The 19,388-nt window shown below is 42.9% G+C and overlaps 1 protein-coding gene across 1 annotated transcript in view; it reads left to right on the forward strand.

Moving 5' to 3' along the window:
- Positions 1–19,388, forward strand: part of NDRG3 (NDRG family member 3) — a 53,959-nt gene that overhangs the window by 9,108 nt on the left and 25,463 nt on the right. Inside the window, exons 2-3 of the mRNA XM_082773272.1 lie at positions 13,663–13,768; positions 17,834–17,869. Of these exons, the coding sequence (XP_082629398.1) occupies positions 13,712–13,768; positions 17,834–17,869 (93 nt within the window). The 5' untranslated portion in view covers positions 13,663–13,711. The remainder of the gene's footprint in view (positions 1–13,662; positions 13,769–17,833; positions 17,870–19,388) is intronic.

Here is a 19,388-nt window from a genome sequence, read left to right on the forward strand (position 1 = left end):
GGAAGGACTTTCAGAACTGAAGTTACAATCTTGAAACACTGCCTTTAGTGAAATCTGAAGTATTTTTGTCTTATCGTACACAAAATCACGGAATGGGGGATGTTGGAAGGGCCCTCCAGAGACCATCTGCTCCAACCCCCCTGCTGTAGCAGGGTCACCCACAGCATGTTGCACAGGATTGCAGCCAGGCAGGTTTTGAGTATCTCCAAAGAAGGAGACTCCACAACTTCTCTTCAGGGCAGCCCGTTACAGTGCTCAAATTTTGTTCTGCATTTTTAGAAGAACCCCAAGGTCTTCCCAGCAGTGGTGATTCCAAATCACTTTTCCTAGACTGGGGCCATGGCTTTCAAGACTGACACTTGCCTTTCAGTAAACCAAGGGAGTTGTTTTGCAGTGCCTGTGTCCTTCAGCGTGGTTCCAGCATCTATGGAAGTAAGCACATGGGGAAGAGAAACGTACAAGTGGAGGTTGGGTTGGGAGCTCTGGTGTGCGGCTGAGCTCCCGAGGCACAGCAGTCGGAGGATGGGGATCTGTCTGTTACCTGCAAATTGGCCAAACAGTCAAAGACGGTGGGGATTTCTGTGCTGTGAGTAGATGGTTCACTCCTATTCACAGGCATGCTTCTCTACTCATCGTTTGTAGGGGTTGAGCTGTCGTCTCTCCAGAAGGACAGCCTGTACCTTTTCACAAGCAGGATTTAGTGATTGCCATCATTACACGGGTAAGGGTCTGGTTAGGCAGCGCTGTGCTTCCTCTCTCTGTGCCAAGAGGAAGAACAATGAGTTCTGTTACTGGTGACTCGGTAATAAAAGGTCTTTCCGCATTTCTCCCTTGATTACAGCTTCACTTAAAGGAAAAACAAAGCACGTATAACAGGTGAATATTTAACAGGAGTAGGGCTGCCAGTGTATCAGATTACAATGGAAAGTGCTGGTCGTTTCCTTAAGCTAAAGTTATTCAGTGCAGACCCAAGATCCCAGGAGAAATGGCACCTTTCAGTGCCAGCGTGGCTTGGGAGAGGAATGATGCTAACTCTTAACCCTGTTCTGGGCAGGAGGACAGCTGCAGTACTGAAACTGATCTCTGTGCCTATCTTTTACCTGAAGCTCTTAAACAAGTCTAGCAGCTTATCTGCTGTTGTGGATGGACACTTTTCTCTTGGCTTGCAGCTGCTGGGTTTTGCTTCTGTTCCTGCTTGCGTTCCTGTGCTGCTGATGCAGGAAAGAGATATTGGGAAAGTATTAACATGTATTTGGATTTGTAAGGTTTGGATAGTTGCTGCAAGCGAAAAGCCAGTACTGGAGACATGCTTCCCAGACTGGACTATAGGAATCTTTGTTTTAACTTGTTCTGTAGGAGTCCCCAAATACTTGCACTGACTTGCAGATGTTTCTCAGAGCAGCTGCTGCTGCAGTAATATTTGTGTGCCTGTAATGCTCAATTTGGTTTTAAAATTGTGTAGTTGCAGTTTTCTTCTGTGTTTTTGTATCATGCTGAGTTGGTTCTTGCTACCAATGTGCAGTGAGCTCACGCCTAGTATAGCTCATGGAGAAATGCAGAAAATGCATATGAAAGGACTAATTAAAAAAAAAAAAAAAAAGCTCAGCTTGAGGTTGAGGGAGAAGAATATGAGCTGCTTTGAATAAAAATGTTTCATTAAAAATTGTTCCAACAATTCCCCCCAAAAAATCCCAATTCAGGGGATTTTTCCAAAAATTTACCCTAGCAAAGTCAACAGTTTTCAGAGGAAATTTTTTTTTCAGCTGTCTGTGCTAAGGAAATGGGAAAGTGGAGGAAAGCAAGGCATTACAGAGAAGGTTGCCTGCGCATTTGATTTTTAAAGGTTTGTGAAAGTACTGAGGCATGTTTCCTTAGAGAAACTGATACATCTCTAGAAGCATGAAAAATGTTCCTATAGTGCGCTAAAATTTTGGACATGATCTACACTGGACTTCATTATCAGCATAATTATTCTGGCAGGTTGTTTCAGTGTAGAGTGTAAGAGAAATAAAGACGGAACAAAGGCATGGAATAAGAGGAAATAAGAGGAGACATTAAGTAGTTTAGGACTTCACACCTTGGAAGGGAGCCACTGGGAGGACAAAGGAAAGTAACGAAGTTTTATAGAAGCATGAATGGCATAGAAGGTGAGTAAAGAACAACCAGCATTTCTGAGACTGTTGGGATATGCAATAAAACTTTATCTATAAATTGGACAGAAGGAAGATTTATTTTAAACAGTGTTTTCACAGTGTTACCCATTACCACAGGCAATGAAGAGGCCAAAGGCACAGAGAAGTGAAATCTGGGAAAATAAATGGGAGAGAGGTAACAGAAATGACGGTGTTTGTTGATTAAAAAGTAAATTATTTATGACGACAAACATGAGCTACCTGTGAAGAGAAGTGGACAAATCCTATGGGACTGAGTAATAAAACAGGATTTTAAAATCAATGTAGTGAAGGACCTGAAGAAGAGCCCCCTCCTTCGTGTATATGGTGATGAGCTCTGAGTTGACTTTCCAGGCATAGATGAAACTTGAGGGTTATAATAGGCAGTTCAATGAGAATGTTGTTTCAGTGGCTGGAAAAGCAAATTGAAGGTTATGTTCTCAAAGAAAAATAAGTGATCAAAGGAGGACACATACTGCTGTACAAACCTGCAGTGCACCCGTGTGGTGGTTGCTGCGTCAGCACTGGACTCATTGTGCCTAAAGAGCCACAGACACTGGGAGGAGCGCTGAAAAGGTTGGCCAGAGCAATGACAGATGTGAAATGGGCTCTGGGTAGAGAATGATCGCAGAATCACAGAATTGTAGGAGTTGGAAGGGACCTCCAGAGATCATCAGGTCCAACCCCCCTGCCAAAGCAGGTTCCCTAGAGCAGGCTGCCCTGCTCTTTTGCTCTTTCCAGGAGATCCCTGTCTTTTTTTATACCAATAAATCGATGATAAATAGATACAAACTCTTCAGTCTTAAAAAGATCTCTTTGAAGGGATTGTAATGGAAACATATAAAGTCTTAGTAGGCAGGAGTGAATGTGAACCAATTATTCACTGTCTCTTCCAATTAAAAGACCAAGACCATCACATGAAAATAGTGGTAACAGGCTCAAAACAAAGTCAGATTCTCATGAAGTGGGAGCAGGACCTCCTCCTTTCTCGTTGGCATTGAGATTTTAATCTCTTGGCGCAGTTCCCTGGATTTCGGCTCATTTATTCAGCAGTTAACGCTTCATCAGATCGCTGTTTACAGTGCTTTTAAAGCTGAGCTCTAGAGCTCTTTTTGTAAGAGAAATCCTCTTTAATGTTGGAGCACAGCTATAAAGCCTGGCTGAAACAGCCCCTTGGATCTTTTCTTCACCGGGCAAAAACAATGCAACTTCTTAACGAGCTGTTTTGGTGCAAATACCCAGTAAAGTCAAATACAGCCCTTACAGGTTACAATATATAGCCTTGCCTGGTGGCCACTATTTTGGGGTTGCTACTGGAATATTAAATATCTACAGTATCAAGAGCTAAGGCATCATCTTCATCTGCCAAAGTCAGTTAGGGATGGTGGCGTACGCTTACAGCTGCAGCAGGTAGTTCCAGCTTCACCTGCTGCAGAAGCAGTACAAGAGTAAAGCACCATCCAATGACACCAGTGTTATTTTGGGTTTGGTCTGTGGGATTTAGAAAAGGAGTCAGTGAGGGAGAAGGTTTTGGCTTCGTGGAAACTCTTCCTGAGTGGGAAGACTGATGTGTCTGTCCTTCGTTCTGCTTTTGCTGTGAGTTGTCTGTAAGACATCAGCCATTTCAACCAGGATGTGCTTCTATTGTTCAAGTGCTGTTTGTTTGTGGTTTGTTACCTGCGTGGTTTTGTGTTCACGCATTCACTGACAAAATTAATTTCTTGCCATTGTATGCTGATTCAGAGTACCTTACTTCACTTAATTGTAAAGAGGGAGATCAGTGTACACATAAATTCAGACAGGTGAGTTGTGCTTTGGGACTTGTTTAAGTTTAACATCTCCTCCTGACTTGGAGAAGGGCTTACAGTCTCAAAAGCTTGTGACCCTCCTCCCGCAGTTAGTTGAATAAAAGATATTACCTCAATCTGCAAATTTTACTGCAAGATATTCTGAGGTTGAAAGAAGTGGGGGTAACGAGGTCTGGTGGTGGTTTCTAGCTAACCCACGCTGTGCTAGGGTTGCCACATTTGCTGAGCTGTGGTGTGAATTTGTGGCCTCGGGGCCCTCGTTCCCTGGGAGAGGCCAACGCTCTAAGGCTGAATCAGGCTCCTGGGTTGGTGAGGGGATGTTGTGTAAGAAGGTGGGTTATCACTTCACTTTTTAAGTATTGCACATGATCCAGAGTAATTGCATTACAGAAGCTTATCTGATAACTGTGTCATGCTCTGTGTGTGTGCTCTGAGACCGCTCCAGCAGTCAGCGAAAACTCCTTGGCTTAAATTACTGGGAAGGAGGCTCAGAAAATAATCTACACTTTGGTTCCATGATGTTTGCTGAAACTAATATGATATACCCGATTGGCTTTGGCATCTGTTAATGACACAATACACCTGACTAATTACATCTTACAGTATGGCAGTACCTTTCTTTAGAACATTTTAAATCTCTTTTCAGTGTTTCTTTAGAACTCATGGCTGTGACTTTGCATCACTGGATGTAGTAAATATTTCTGCCACTTTCCAGAAGCATAAGGTACGAAGCCTGTCATGGGTGATGGTTAGTAACAGTGGATTAAAAGACATCCAGCAGTAACTAGGGCTCTGCTTTTATTTCTGAGATACCTATCAGCAGTGTTTTCAATGTAACTTCTGCCTAAAAGTTAACATGGGAGAAACATGCATGTAATGTTACACTAAAGTAATATTAAAAGATGGTAGGTATCTGATAATTTCTCTCCAGATGAGTATTGATCAGCCTGCCTTTAGAGGAGGTGTTGTGAAATGGCTTTTGTAGGGCAGGGTTTGTGCTGTAATGCATGCTGCTCTGCCAGGGGATTTGCACTAGGAAAATCCTTCTCTGGCCAACATGCAGACCTCTGGAAAGTGGTGGCTGATCAAGGCTGTGGGTCGGAGGAGATTAGTTGCCCACATGCATTATGTTGCACTGAAAACTGGATGTGGACTTTGTGGTGTTGGGATAAAAGAGTATTTTGGTATTTAAGAGGTAAAGAGGCGCATGATTTTTGTGACTTTCAGGGAGAAAGGCACCACAGAGGTTTCACGGGGAAGCCTTCCTTACCTGTTTTTCAGCAACACAAAGCCTGATAATATCCTCTATGTTCAGAAAGAACAGCAGAACTTTAGTGCATTGGGGAAGAAGCTTCAAGGGGATCTCAGAGAGACTAAGGCTTGTCTGAAATACGCTTTGATGTACAAGCAAAGCAGAAATATCACTTGGTGCTGTTCTTTTGCTCTTTGCTAGGCATTTGCTCTTAGGCTGTATCAGAGACCAGATCTTGCACTACACAGCCCCAGTGCAGCTCTTTGTGTTGTTACTCTGGAAACTGTTCAATATTGTTCAGAAAGGGGGGAAGTTCAATTTAATACTGAACCTGTTATTTTGACATACTAACATCTGCCTGAAAAATCTACCAGGAGATGAATTTCTGTTACGCCTAGGCTTTTAGCTGAAATTACCTGACTTGGTTACTTATTGAACAGTTTTAGAAAGGGAAATGTTAAATATTGCGGATGTCTGGCTGTAACAGGCACTGTTTTGCATTTTTGGTTTTATTCTGGCCTATGGTGTTTTCAGGTCAAAAATCTCATTGATTGCGTACATTCATTCTGCTACATAAAAAGGTAGAAGAGAAGATGAACCAGGCTCTTCTCAGGTTTGCAGCGATGGGACAAGAGGCACCAGTTGCATCCTTACACTTTTACAAATCAGTAAAACCCTGAACAATCTAATCCAGCTTTGAAATTACTCCTGCCTGAAGTAGGAGGCTGTGCTGGATCACCCCCAGCCATCCCTTCCAGCCCAAATGACTCTGCAATATTTAATTTTGTCAGCTTTATCTTTCACCGGCTGCGAGGTGCATTACATCCTTCTCATCTCATGCTGGTCTGTAGGGAATGAATCTGTGGTAACTGAGGCTTTCTAAAAATGGAGGGGTTACACATGAAACCCATCTAGTGACCCAGCTTCTTTCAGAACCAGCATACTGAAACTAAATCACTTGTCTTGACATCTTCAGCTACTTCTGAAAGAAGTAAAAGTCTTTATGCATTTTAACCTCTTTGGGGCTTTGTTTACAGTAATGGGATGTTTACAGTAATGGGAGTATCCATGGTATCATGGATTTCCAGTCTAAATGCCACGATTCTTGGTGGTTTTGAGGGTGTATTGTATAATGCAGTATTAAAAAAAAAAAAAAAAAAAAAGTCTTCAAGGAATATTTTTTAAGTAACGCACTATAAGCTAGTAAGCTGTGTGGTATGAAGGTCTCAAGTACTATTGCTTGTGAATGTCTTTCTTGGATCCCAGGTATACAAGACTGAATTCAGCTTAATAGAAATCACCTTAGCTTACTTTATTATACATATACATATATATTATATTAATTACCCCCAAAGCCTTGAATATTTGGGCTGTGTCAGTAGTTCTTCTGAATTGGGGGTTCTCATTCCCACCGTTGAGCTGGCCCCATTGCACATGTAGTCACAGAAAGCAAGTGTACTGTTGGAAAAAAAACTACAAAGTTTTACAAATGCAGCAAGAGTAAAAAAAATGTGGTTTTAAATGTGGTTTTAAATTTAAAACTCTGAGTTCTACTTGTCAGATTTTTTTTTTTTTGGTAGGTCCCAGTGAGATCTGCGGAGGCAGCATCTCAGTGCCTGGCCAACATACCTTGTGGGGGTTGACAGCCATGAGCTCGCAGAGCTGGCAGGATTTTCCCCAAAAGTGCTTGGTGTTTTCCATCGTACATCTGCATTGTATTCCTGCAGGCCTTTACAAGCTGCCTCCAAAGCTCCTAAGGAAAGATGTTCACTATGCCTAGAAGAAGGATGTTCTTACATGGCTGCATCCCATCTCTCTTTCAGCCCTCTCCAAAACAAGACAATATTACCTTTTTTATCAAAGGGTTTCCATCCATGTTAGGAATTTATAACATGAATGCCCATGCTGATATGTACCAGATGTTACTGCATAGGCCTGGTTACTTGTGTTAAGGGAGAACTGCAAAGGCTGTAGCACTTGAACTACTTTACTTGTATATTTGACTACTCAGTACGTTGTACATGCTCCTCAACTTAGACTGCAGGCTTTGGTGCTGTCTTCAGAGCTCATTACACATCACTGTGAAAGATTTTCTGTGCAACTGTCAAAGCAGACTTACATGGCATACACGCTTTTCTAGTCTGCACACCTTTGAGGCTTTCTTTAGTTCCTCCCAGCATGTTAATAATCTTTGTCTTTTCAAGTTTGTCTTCCATCATTAAAAATGCATTTTCATAACTCAGGTTAAATCAGACCAAAAGGGCGATTAAGGCTGCTGTTTGATGACAGGACTTGAGCTTTATGAACACTTTTCCAGGGGGATGGATCATAGCTGTTGCTGCATTCCCTTTGCTCTCGCCATGTACCTTCAGTGGTGCAGCCTATTCAGAGGCCATAAAGTGAAAGTTGAGTTCCCTGCAGCAAGGCAACTCAGATTAGCAAACGGAGTTCTGTCTTATATTCTATATGCACTTTATCTTGATTAATGTGACGTCTGGAAGCTAAGTGCAGGCCCCTCTGGAACAGCGGTCGTGCTCTTTCCCTTCCCCGTGTATCAGCTGGCAGCACCATGAACCTTATCGGCTCCGTGACTGAACCAAGAACTAGCCCTGCCAACAAATGCAGTTTCTTACAGTCGGATCTCAAACAAAGTCTTTATGCTGGACAGATTTAGAAAAAAGGTAGTACGCAATGAGCTGGAGGAGCATTTTCCTCAGTCAGTTCACTGATCCAAGTGCAAACTACCACGAAGCAATGTTGCCTAGAGAGCAGCCAGCTCTGACTTGCCACATTGCTGTCTGGCCATCGGCCTGGTGCAGGGGAAGAGGAAGGAATTCCTGCCTGGTGTAGGGAGGGAGGGCAGGAGTATCCCTTTTGGCAGCAGCTCTCAAATGCGTTAAATGAATAATGAAAAAAGAATAATGAAATCGCATCCTGAATTGATTCTGAGTTGCCCCATATCCATTACTGGCTTTAACTGTGTTAATTTGAGTTGTCTTTCCTGTGTTGGCCAGCTGCCTGAGAAGGAGCTGGACTTTAAAATTCATTCTGAAACACTGAAGAGTGTCTTCTGCTTGGAAAATAATTCAGAGACTGGCAATGATGGAGGGAGTAGCATGACCGCAGTAGTGACAGTGTTGAAGGAATGCCACGGATGGTGGAGAAGAGATTGTCCATCAGGTGGTGCAGGCTGGGCAGTAAGCCGAGCTGAAGAGCTTGTTCAGGGGAGCTCCAAGTAGCAGTGCTATATGGGGAAAGGGAAAGAAGCATTTAATTCATACAAGGTAGGAGGGAGAGAAGCATAGAATAAAAATCTAGATTTAGCAATTTATTCTTCATATGAAGTGTACATGCTCTGAAAATTTGCATCAATCCTATGAATGCCACTTTTGCAAAAGGACTGCAGTCAGAGCATGTTAGAATAATGAAACTGCAACCTGAGAATTAAATCTGACTTCCATGTGCATCTGTGTTCTTATATTCAGTAGGCACGATTATTTAGTGTATGATTTTCTGATGGCCAACTTCCACTGATTCCAGTTTGAATGAAGTAAGACAAAAAGCTGGAGGACAAATATGTCCTTAACCGCAGAACGGGTGAAAATGTCTCTGTGCTTTAGTTTGAGTTCTGTAAACTGCTGGATAACGTGGGGATTGTGTTACAGAGTGGTTCCACTGAAGGAAAAAAGGGATGTGGAAAAATCATACAGTTGAGATTTGCAGTTTCCTGCTGTCTCAAGATCACTGCAACATGAGATCTTACCTGCACAAGACGTATCTGTGGGTAGCAATAGCTTCTGCTTATTTCATCTCTGATGAGAGGAACAGCTTATAAAGGGAAATGCCGCAAAGCTTTTGAGAGATATACCATGAGCAGAAAAGGCTCATCTGGAGTCAGTAATCTGCATCATTTTCACAGCAGTAATCTGGCATTCCAGTTCATTCCCTGTGTGTCTGCACTTTACAGCTTTTGGGACTGTACTGTGTAGGGGAGCTCAGTGTAGTTTCAGCAGCTTTATCGGCACTGGTCCAGGTAACCCAAAGCAGTTTGAGGACTTTTTCTTGCATTTTTGCTTAATCAGCCCTATTCAATGCCTACAAATTCCAGTGGTGACTAAGGATGATGTTTGCTAGCTGAGCTTAGATATGCACGTGGCAGTGTGACACTCCTTGTAGTTAGAAATTGGATGCTTTTTCCAAAATTAATGTGCAGGAGCTGGCACGGTGATGCTGAAACAGAACATGATTTCTCTCCACAGGCTCACAGTTTGGCTTGGAGGTGGAGCACCGTGTGGTGCATTCCCAAAAATACATGAGCTGAAACAGAAAGTGAGTAACCTAGGAAAATATTTTGAAAGTGAATTTGGCCCCCTTGCCTGTTTTGCTGAAAGTTTACCATGTCAGCCAGCATTTCGGTACAGAGAATGAACGGAGCGGCCTGTGCAGGTGGTTAGGAAGCACACTGCTGTTGTGAGGCTTATAAAGGACTGACGAGAAACATAACAGGACCACTCAAAGGCCTCAGAGGCCCTCAGTGAAACCTACATTACTTAGGATCAGTATGCCAAGACAGGTCTGCCTGCCCAAGCTGAGAAGCCTTGCCATACAGCTTGTCTTCCAGGGCGTACACGACAGAGAGAGGCGTGGGCAGGAGTCACCTCACCAGAGAAAGGAACAAAATGTAGTAAAAAGCTGTGCAACACACACAGCTAAATAAATAGCTGAGCTGTGAACATGAGGAACACGAGTGGTTTACCTTAGTTCAGGTGCTGGCTGCAAGCTGGGCTTTGCTCTAGTCTTCCTCTGCGCCCTCAGGAGCAGTGTTTCTGCCTTCTGTCTTGTAAGGAGTGGGTGGCTGTGTCAGAGTGCCATTCTTGGAAACCTGATCCAGTTCATCGTGACTGTAAGTGTAGTCAGTCCCTGGAGAGGAGATCTTCCAGCCAGCCTTTGCTAGATGCAAACAAGGGAGCGAATATTTAGGTGTATTTAATGCCATGTTTTGTATCAGAGCTTGATAGCTGTCTTGTACAATTTTCCCTCAGCATGGTTAGCATACAAAGCAGGAGTGTAACAGGTTATCGAGTTAATAAATCAGAAGCTGTAGTCATGTTAAGATGAACGAATGTGAATTTTCACCCTCTGCCTACAAAATTTTGTTGCATGGATTTCCTAGAGCACGTGGAGAGATCCTTCAAGGCGGTGCCCAGCAGCTGCGTCCAGCCCTTGCAGACTCCCAGCTTGTAACCCTGTGGGGAGCAGCACCCCGAGAACTCGGCTGAATGGAAACGGGAGCCTGCATGCCCGTAGGCAGAGCCGTTGTGCTGTTAGCAGTGTGGGTGCACATCGATAGTAGTCATGCTCTTCGCTTTATCACAACTTCCTTTTCTATATATTGAAGCGATGTAAATTTAGAGCACCCTTATCGTGGAGTAAGCATGTGAGCACGTATTTCTGATCTTATTTATAGATAGATGGTTTCTTTCTGTGTCCCACCTGCCTTATTTTTTTGCAGCCTGCTGTGTCCTACCTGGATTTCTAGGCTGTGTGTTAATTATTCACCAAAAGTCTTTCCTCAGTTCCTGTATTACTGGTTTTCAAAGAGCATGGAATCTGTTCCAGTCGGAAGCCCTTGGATGGTTTAAATTGGGGATATTTGAGTGTGTTTATAGCCGTATATAAATGGAACCAAGAGGAATACTTGCAAAGTAGGTGGTCCTGGGACATTTATAGAAAAATGTGTGATTTATATGTGGATCACTCTGGGCAAACCTTTTACTGTGCTTGTAGACTGTCTTCTGCAAAGCTCATCTGTATTTTGTGAATATTTATGCTGCTTATGAAATGACATGTTTGTTTCTTTAAATAACAGGAGGAGTGAAGGGAGAGAATTGCTTATTTCCTGGGCAGACGTGTCCTCAGGTCGTTTATGAGGCAACTTTAATGTGGCTGGAGCAGAGGATAGCCCAGATCTCCTATACCTCCCCTTCCCTTTGCCTCTGCATTGGAGAAGTGCTTTGCCAGGTTGCTCTGCTTACAAACCATTCTCTTTTGTGTGCCACTTTGCTATGTTTCAAACTAAAAGCTGTGTTGCTGTTAGGATAGCATGGTGTCCTGGTGAAGTTGTAGTGTATAATCCCATAGAGCCGTTTAGATCTCATGCTATAAACCCCAGTTACCCAGATGTGGTTGAGGTCAATCACATCCAGCTCACTAAGACGCTAGGAGGAGAACATCTGTGCCTCTGCCTGCAGAATATCCTCTGAACAGATTCAGACTGAAGTCCTGAGGCTGTGACAGCTGTTTTCCAGAAAGTTCAGTCATCTAAAGGAAAGAAAGAAACAAACAAAACAGCTTGCAAGCAGTGACAGAGACCCCCCCAGCAGCTTTTCCTTCAAAAGCCTTTGAAAAGCTTTGATTTTCTAGGAAAGCAGAAGAAAGCTCCAATTTGCTGGGTGAACAGATTAGAATAAAAAGGATTAGACATGAAATCAACCATCTTGCCATTTGTGGCTGTGCAAATTTAATCTTTCTGTAGGATTTCAGTCTCAGTTGGTAATTTTAGTTCCCTTATGGGTCACCTCAGCATTCAGTCCCCTCTGGCCCTGCAGGAGGTCCTGCCTTTGCTCCTGCAGCCTGGGGGAACAGCCTGCTCTGAGCCATAGTCTGCCAGGCTGACTGTGCTGTGGACTCATTGCAGAGTCTCTCTGACTCCTCCAGAATGCTCCCCTGCAGGAGTTTTTGCAATTATTTGAGCCTGGTTGATGCTAAGGAAGGTTGTCTCTTGTCTCTCAAGGAAGTTTCACCAAATTCTGAGCCCAGCGTCCAAAACAACATCCCTTCTTACTACTGCCCAGCTTGTTTTTACAGAGGAGCAATGTGCAGAGTTGGTACAACACAGCAGGAGCACAGTAATCCCCTGTTTTAGCCCCAAGAGACCCTACTTTCACAAAAAATACATGGAGCAATAGCGGACCAGGAAGATAAGCATCAGATCAGTTTCAGTGTGATGCTGTTTACTGGGTGCACTGCAGTCACATCTAAAGACCAAGTATGAAACAGGTTGATGAGATAAAAGCATTTAATAATTTTTGCTTTGAACATCTTCTTAGCTTTTTATTGTAACAAATGATTAACAAAGTAGTGCATGTGATTTACAAAATGTCTCTCTATACCAAAAGCTCTTCAGGTAGCATGCTTGTAGCAGCAACAAATGATCCCAGGGCAGATTTATGCAGGGAGCATCCTGGGGCTTTGTGATGGTTGTTTGAAACTCCTTTGGTGTCTGTAAAGTAATGGGATTCTTGCCCTGAATTTTGGGGAGAACCGGGTATATGTTGAGCTCTTCATCAATTCCAGAGTGCATGGATGTTGTTATAATAAAATATTTTTGATCTTCATAACTCCTCACAAGAATTACAGGAACTAAACTTCCTCTGGGAGCTACAATCCATCCATATAGCTATTTTTACTGTTCTTCCAATTGAAAGTTCAATGTGGGATAAAGGAAACGTTACCCGCAAATCAGCTGGTTTGTTGGTAGTCTCAGAACTGATATGTTTTCTAGAAAAAAGAGAACAAGACAACTGAGCCAAAGGAGCTAAAAGAGACAGGTGTTGCTATGGGTGATTTTCAGAGGGAAAAGGCATAATGATCTGTATTCTGTGAGACTGGCTTCAGCCACACCAATATTAATTCTGGCACAAAAGGGAATGAAAAGAATTCACAGCCCTGCACATCTCTTGGTGTGAGGAGAAGCGCTCCTTTCTGGGCAGTGTCTGTGTGGAGTTACAGTGGCTTTAGAGCACAGTTGCAGTACTCGTTTTCCACCTTTTTCTTCCGTGGTTAGCAGCAGTATGTTATCTTGCAAAGAGAATTTGATTTGTGGTGGCACCTAAGACTTTTTCTGGATGTTAGCACACAGCTAACATCCAGGAAGCCCACCATGTGCCTATTCCTGTCCCTGCTTATGCCCATGACTTTTTTTTTTTTATTTCATCTTCAGTAATATGTACAGCTTTCCTAATCAGTGACGTGATCTGCACCATCAGTCCTTCATAAAATGCTCTGGCAGTGTCAGTGCTCATGAGCAGTTTTATCATTCTGCTGATCCAGTCATTTCCAGGCAGACTATGGCTGGAGTACCAGCAACGCATGGAAATGGACCCAGCCTTTCTGAATAGAAAGGCATGAGCTTTCAGGGACAGTTTTCAGTGGGCAAGACAATGTACAAGGTGAGGCATAGCAAAATGAGACACTGAGTGCGAACGTGGCTGTTTGCATTCTCCTGTTACAGGTACTTTATGTCGAACTGAGAACCAGCTGCTTTCAGGTTTCAGTTTGGGCATATGCAAGTCTAATGAAAAGACCTTAAAGCTTTCTTTTGGCTAACGTCTTTCATAATTCTGTTTCTAAACATATGCCTTTGTTTCAGAATTGCTCCTTTGCTGCTGTGAGTGTTAAGTGACACTGCTTACGCCACCATGGATGAACTACAGGATGTTCAATTGACAGAGATCAAACCACTTCTGAATGATAAGGTAATACTAGCTGCTCCTTTGCTCTCACAGGTGTGTTCCAGCTGACTTTGTGTCTGGCAAGGATCCCCGATTGTCTGTTTACAGCTTGAAGTACCTTAAGTATGGAAAAACATGAATTGCTTCCCCAGCTCTAGTGATCCACCATTACGTACCCTTCCAAAGCCTTAGGAAAAGAAAGACCACAGTTCAAGGAAGTTGGAGTCTCAGGCAAACTGCATCATTCCTGTACTGGGGTTTTATAAAGGCAGGTCAGAAAACGGAAAGGTGACACCATTCCTGATATAGCTGAGCTGTAGAAGCTCTGATATGAAAGCTCAAGCTTGTTAGAGAAACCTTGCCTGGTATCACTTTTTTTTTAAATTAACTTTTATTTAAAGTCTTTTTTCTTTCCAAATTATACATCTTTGTTTTGAGCCCTAAATGCAAATGAGGACTTACTGGATTTATTGATGGTGAGCCTTTTTTATTACTATCTGCGGAGTCTAGTCAGAGCAGTTCTGATTCATGTGGTACTGAGACTTTGGAAAATCATTGCATTGCAGCAGCTGTTTAATCCTTTCACTCTATCTTCTGTGGACTGGAGGAGAGCCATCTGGGCTTTAGGAAAGCACAAGCCTACCTTTGTTCTGCTATTGCTTTGAGTTCCTAAGTCATTGCGGACCATCCCAAGAAGGCTGAGTATCTTGTGTCTGAACATTGTGATTCTGACCAATGATTTTTGGTCACTTTCCATATCTCACAGCCAAGTCAAAGAGTCTCATGGTATGTGAAGCAGTGTTTTGCTGCTTAATATCTGATTTCAAGAACCAGTTTGTTCTGCCAAAGGATATGGTAGCTTCTGAATGAGAACCTTACTTTGGCCACTCGTTGTGTACACACAGGAGACTGCACTGTGTAGACTTAACACCACGGGAACGGTGTTAAGCTGAGGCAGGGGAGGTTTAGGCTGGACATCAAGAAGAGGTTCTTCACCAAGAGGGTGGTCGCACACTGGAACAGGCTCCCCAGGGAGGTAGTCACTGCACCGAGCCTGTCTGAATTTAAGAAGCGTTTGGACTGTGCACTTAGTCACATGGTCTAAAATTTTGGGTAGACCTGTGTGGTGCCAGGAGTTGGACTCGATGATCCTTATGGGTCCCTTTCAACTTGGGATATTCTATGCTTCTATGACTGCAGACTTCCACCCAAGACGAGTGAAATGTCTGAAATTCTGCTACATTTTAGTTTGTGCTGCTTAATTTTTGCCAATTTCTTCAGTGTGCTAGCAGACCTGTTTAATATCTCAGAAATCTAAAAATATAGCTGAAATCTACAATCCAGCTGCCTGTTCTTATAATCTAGTGCTGACTACTAGGTTCCACCATAGCTTGAACATAACGTTTTAAAATCTTTCCAGGGAGGGTGATCCTTGGAAGAACAACAAAAGTGTAGACCAGCAGATGAAAATCCAGAAAGACCTTGAAAACAGTTTCTGTTTCCATAATGAAAGAAAAATATTTATAGGAGACAAGCTTCTCAAATGTAATGCCCTACCTATTGCTTATGTTCTCCTAGGATTCTCCTAGGATTGCATGTGTGTGTCTGAGTTCAAGAAGGGAGGTTTCCCTTGGTTAGATGAAACAACCTAAGTAGGAAGCATTGAAGTGTTTCATAAAAAAATGACTAACAAAGTCAGACTTTAGGTAATGTGGATGTGCTTCTTATACATCATTTGTGGAGCATATGGGTGTGGTGCCCTAATGTGCTGTTCTGTGCAGTGTATCAGCATCCAAGAAGTATTGAGCTGGCGGTTCACTAATATTTTTACTGACCAACCCAATTTAGAGAGAGGATTTCATGAACCAGCAGGGATTAATGGCCAGAAATAGCACAGTAAAACTCTTAAGTTGCTAATGGGTGAGTGCTCATGAACTCTTCAGACTGCTGTACAGAGAAAAGGAGCTCTGGCATCTTAATGCTCAAACAGTGGAAATGATTGGGATATGGAAATGGATCATAGCCTGGTCACTTTGTGTGAGCCAGGAGATGCCACTGGGGACCACTGAGCCCTGGCTTTGTTTTGTCTCAGATCTAAGTCAGCAAAAATCTACGAGCCTGACTTTTAAAGAATACACTGTGACATTTGCGTGTAAATTAAGTCTAATAGAGAGTCCAGGGCAGTAAGATTCATTAAATTATATATGTTTACCTTTTTCAGGCTCACTAAAGTACAGTGCCTTTATACTGGGATAGAAAATCAACTTAAAATGTTTGTAGTTAGCTGAAAGAGAGAAGAAGAGAATACTGTCTGTAATATGATAGAAAACTTACTTATTATTCAGGTTCTTATCAGTTCCTGCTCTTGCTGGATGTTTAGAGATCCTGAATGGTGGTTGTGTAAATTTGCTGCCAAAATGGGATAGTGTATGGTTTTTACATCTTAACCTGTAGTTCCAGTATCTTCAGGCTAACAGTTACAGTAGTAACAACTATTCAGCAAATATGGTTTGCAAAACAAAACCAAGAGTGCTGCATTATGTTAATTTTCATTCAAAACTTTTCTACTACTTCTCATTGCTTAGTATTCTGGCAACTTTGACTCCTATTAATATAGCCTCAGTGAAGAGTCACTGAAACGCAACAACTTAATTCGGGAGGTTCCAATTCAGCCTAAGGAATATCCTTTCACAATTCCAGCTAGTGCTTTGCCTTTGAGGTACAGACATGACGTCTTCAGAGAAATGGAAAATGTGTCTTCATCTTAGACTCGAGAAAGTTGAGAAAATTAATAGATCAATGCTTTAAAGTCAGATTTTGATGTGTTAAAATCAACTATCCAGGAGGCAGAACACGTCAGCAATACTGCTACTTGTGCATCTTGGTGTACTTGGACAACGAGCAATACAGTTACAGGCTTTCATTCTTTGATTTGTTGCATCCCCAAGAATTCCACTTTTCTTAGCAGATATTCAGATCAGCCTTCAGTTCATTAGACGAGGCTGTCGGAAATCTCAGCTAATTTAGAATTTCAAACTGAAACGAGAGGGCTGATTTATATTTCCTTTTCCTCCATCCTGAGGATCTGATGCTTTGTGCCACGTTATGTTCAAAATATCTAACACAGTTCAGTACTTAACACCTGGGGATTCTTAGATCAGATTTGCAGATATCCAAAATTTGAACATCACAAACTGAAGAATGTAGTTAGTAACCTGTGTTCTTCCTAACTATGACAAAGCTGGGGAGAGGAAAACAGGGCCATTTGTTTACATGTGGAGGGGAGTTAGGGTACTCAGCCAGTATTTAGGGTACTTGTGTTGCTCATATATGGTCCTAGTTGTAATTTTAGCACTAAGATGCTATGCCTATAACGTGTAAGATATTATGCTGACTTGGGTAATTTGCCCAGCCTTGTGCAGCACTCCGAAGTGTAGCCTCCCCACTGATCAAAGCCTGGGTCTCATGAAGCTTTGCAGGCACACAAACAGACAACTTACTGCAGAATTTAAATCTTGCAGTACACCAAATGTATACTCACATGTATGGGTGGTGACACCATCTGAGAAAAGTCTGCTTTGGGTTGTTTACTCCTGTTCCCATGCGTTCCGGTTTCAGCAGCAACACTGCGTTTGCCATGAGATGAAACAATGCAAACAACAGCTGCTGTAGATTAGCTGACCACAAAGCTTGTGTTCTTGCACTCATTACCTGTGATTCTAGTGGCAATCCTCTAAAGAGTTTTAAATTTGAATTATTAAGGGGCACCAGGACCAGGCAAAAACCAACCTCATAACCAGCCTGCCTTTGGTCAGGGTTTCTCTTGGGTTGTATCTGTTCCTGCTCCAGTGCTCTCAACTCTCATCTGAGTACCCAGATGCTCACCTTGGGGCAGTCCCCAGAGGACTCACTGAATAGTGATGGGCAAAACTTGCATGGAGTTCTCTTGGGGGAGTCTCATATTTGTTTTTAGTCTGGCCAGACCATGCTGAAGGAGAGGTTTCTGAGGTGACCCTTCATGGTAGTGTTGGTCCGTGTTTTGGGATACTGTGCTGAAGTCTATTTTCTGTTTTGTTTTTTTATTCACAGAATGCGGCTCGCAACTTCCAGGACTTCGATTGTCAGGTAAGATGTGTGAAGGAGCCAAGGATCTGCGGGTAGCCTCCTTGTGGCCTATCAGTAATGCTGACAGAAATGAAAAACTGTATGTTCGTTTTAACTTCTTTGAAGGTTTAATCAATAGGTGCTTGAATATGTCCATTTGACAGAAAGTGCCCTTTCACCAGAGCATGTCGTTGTGTGCTGTGAGGTGCAGACTGCTCTCTGCCAAGGCTCCACAGCAGGCCGCAGATTGGCTGGTCTCCTGAAAGGCAGTTTGTTGGTGAGATGTGATCTGCTGAATAACTGCAGCTCTGTCACATCCCATCTGGTTCACTGACTAGGAAAAAAAGGAGTCTGCATGCTCTGTGTATTTGTGTTGTGAGGAAATGGAAATCACCAGGTGTTGCTGCTGCCCCAAATACAGCACCTGTGCTCTGCTGGGCCTGGATCATGGCAAAGCTGTGGTCATTTTCTGGGAGATTTTCCATCTCAGAGTAGTGTGGAGACGAGCACTCTGGTTGCTATAGGAATAATCCTTTCAGAGGAGCAGTTGCACCACAAGCCTCCAAGACAGAGGACACATTCTTTGTTAGGCAGAGCACAGCACTGAGATTATGTGGTGGGTTTTATAAAGCACAGTCTCCATTTACCATGCCAGATTACCTTGCTGACTTCCCACTCAGCATGCTGATCTGCAGCCCGTATCTTTTCCCTTCTCCAGCTGCAGGAGGCTTCTGTGCCTGTAATGTTTGCATAGCACCAGAGAGGTGCTCACAGCTGTGTTACCCCAGTGGTGCAGCTAGGGGGTAGATCTGTCAACACCACATGGGATCTTTTTAATAAGTCTGTCAATGTAGACAATTCCAGAAGACCTTCTACAAGCTTGTGAAGAACAGGAAAATAAAAAATATGGTCTTAAGAAGACAGTTTGTATTTTTCCCATCTCTTGATGTAGGACACTGAAAGTACACCCCATCTAGGCATGCACATCACTGTACTGCTCTAGCGTGATTCCTTGTGACTTTTAATGTTATCTTAAAGTCTATAAATACAAAAATTACCAATCTTACCTTGTTGTCACTTAAGTTTGCCATCTCAGAAGTGGCAGCAGTGTTAGAGTAATTTTTCTGGTTTAAGAAAGGTAGATAATGGGTTTGAAAAACACCTCCCTATACCATCTTGTCTCTGTCTTTCTTTCTGCATCTTTTCCATCTCTGCAGAGGTTCAGAGTGCTCCCAAGTAGGATGGGGCAAAGGGTAGAATAGGTGCAATGGCTTTGGGTGAGTGGTTCACAGGCTCTTCTGTACTGAAGCCTGTCTGCTCTGAAAGAATATGAATACAATGCCTAAGAATCTGAAGAATCTGAGCACATTAGCCTTTACTGCAAATTCGATGGCAAAGCTCTGGGTTTGCAGCTGCCTTGAGAGGTAATGGGGGGTTAGGAAGGAGTCTCCACGATGGAGCCGTGCGTCGTTTCTGCTCCTTTCTTCTTCCTCTATGCTTTCTCTGCACAAGCAGAGCCTCGCTGCACCCTTGTTTAAAG

Source organism: Aythya marila (genome assembly GCF_965140915.1).
Source record: "Aythya marila genome assembly, chromosome: 16".
NCBI classification, from domain to species: Eukaryota; Metazoa; Chordata; class Aves; order Anseriformes; family Anatidae; genus Aythya; species Aythya marila.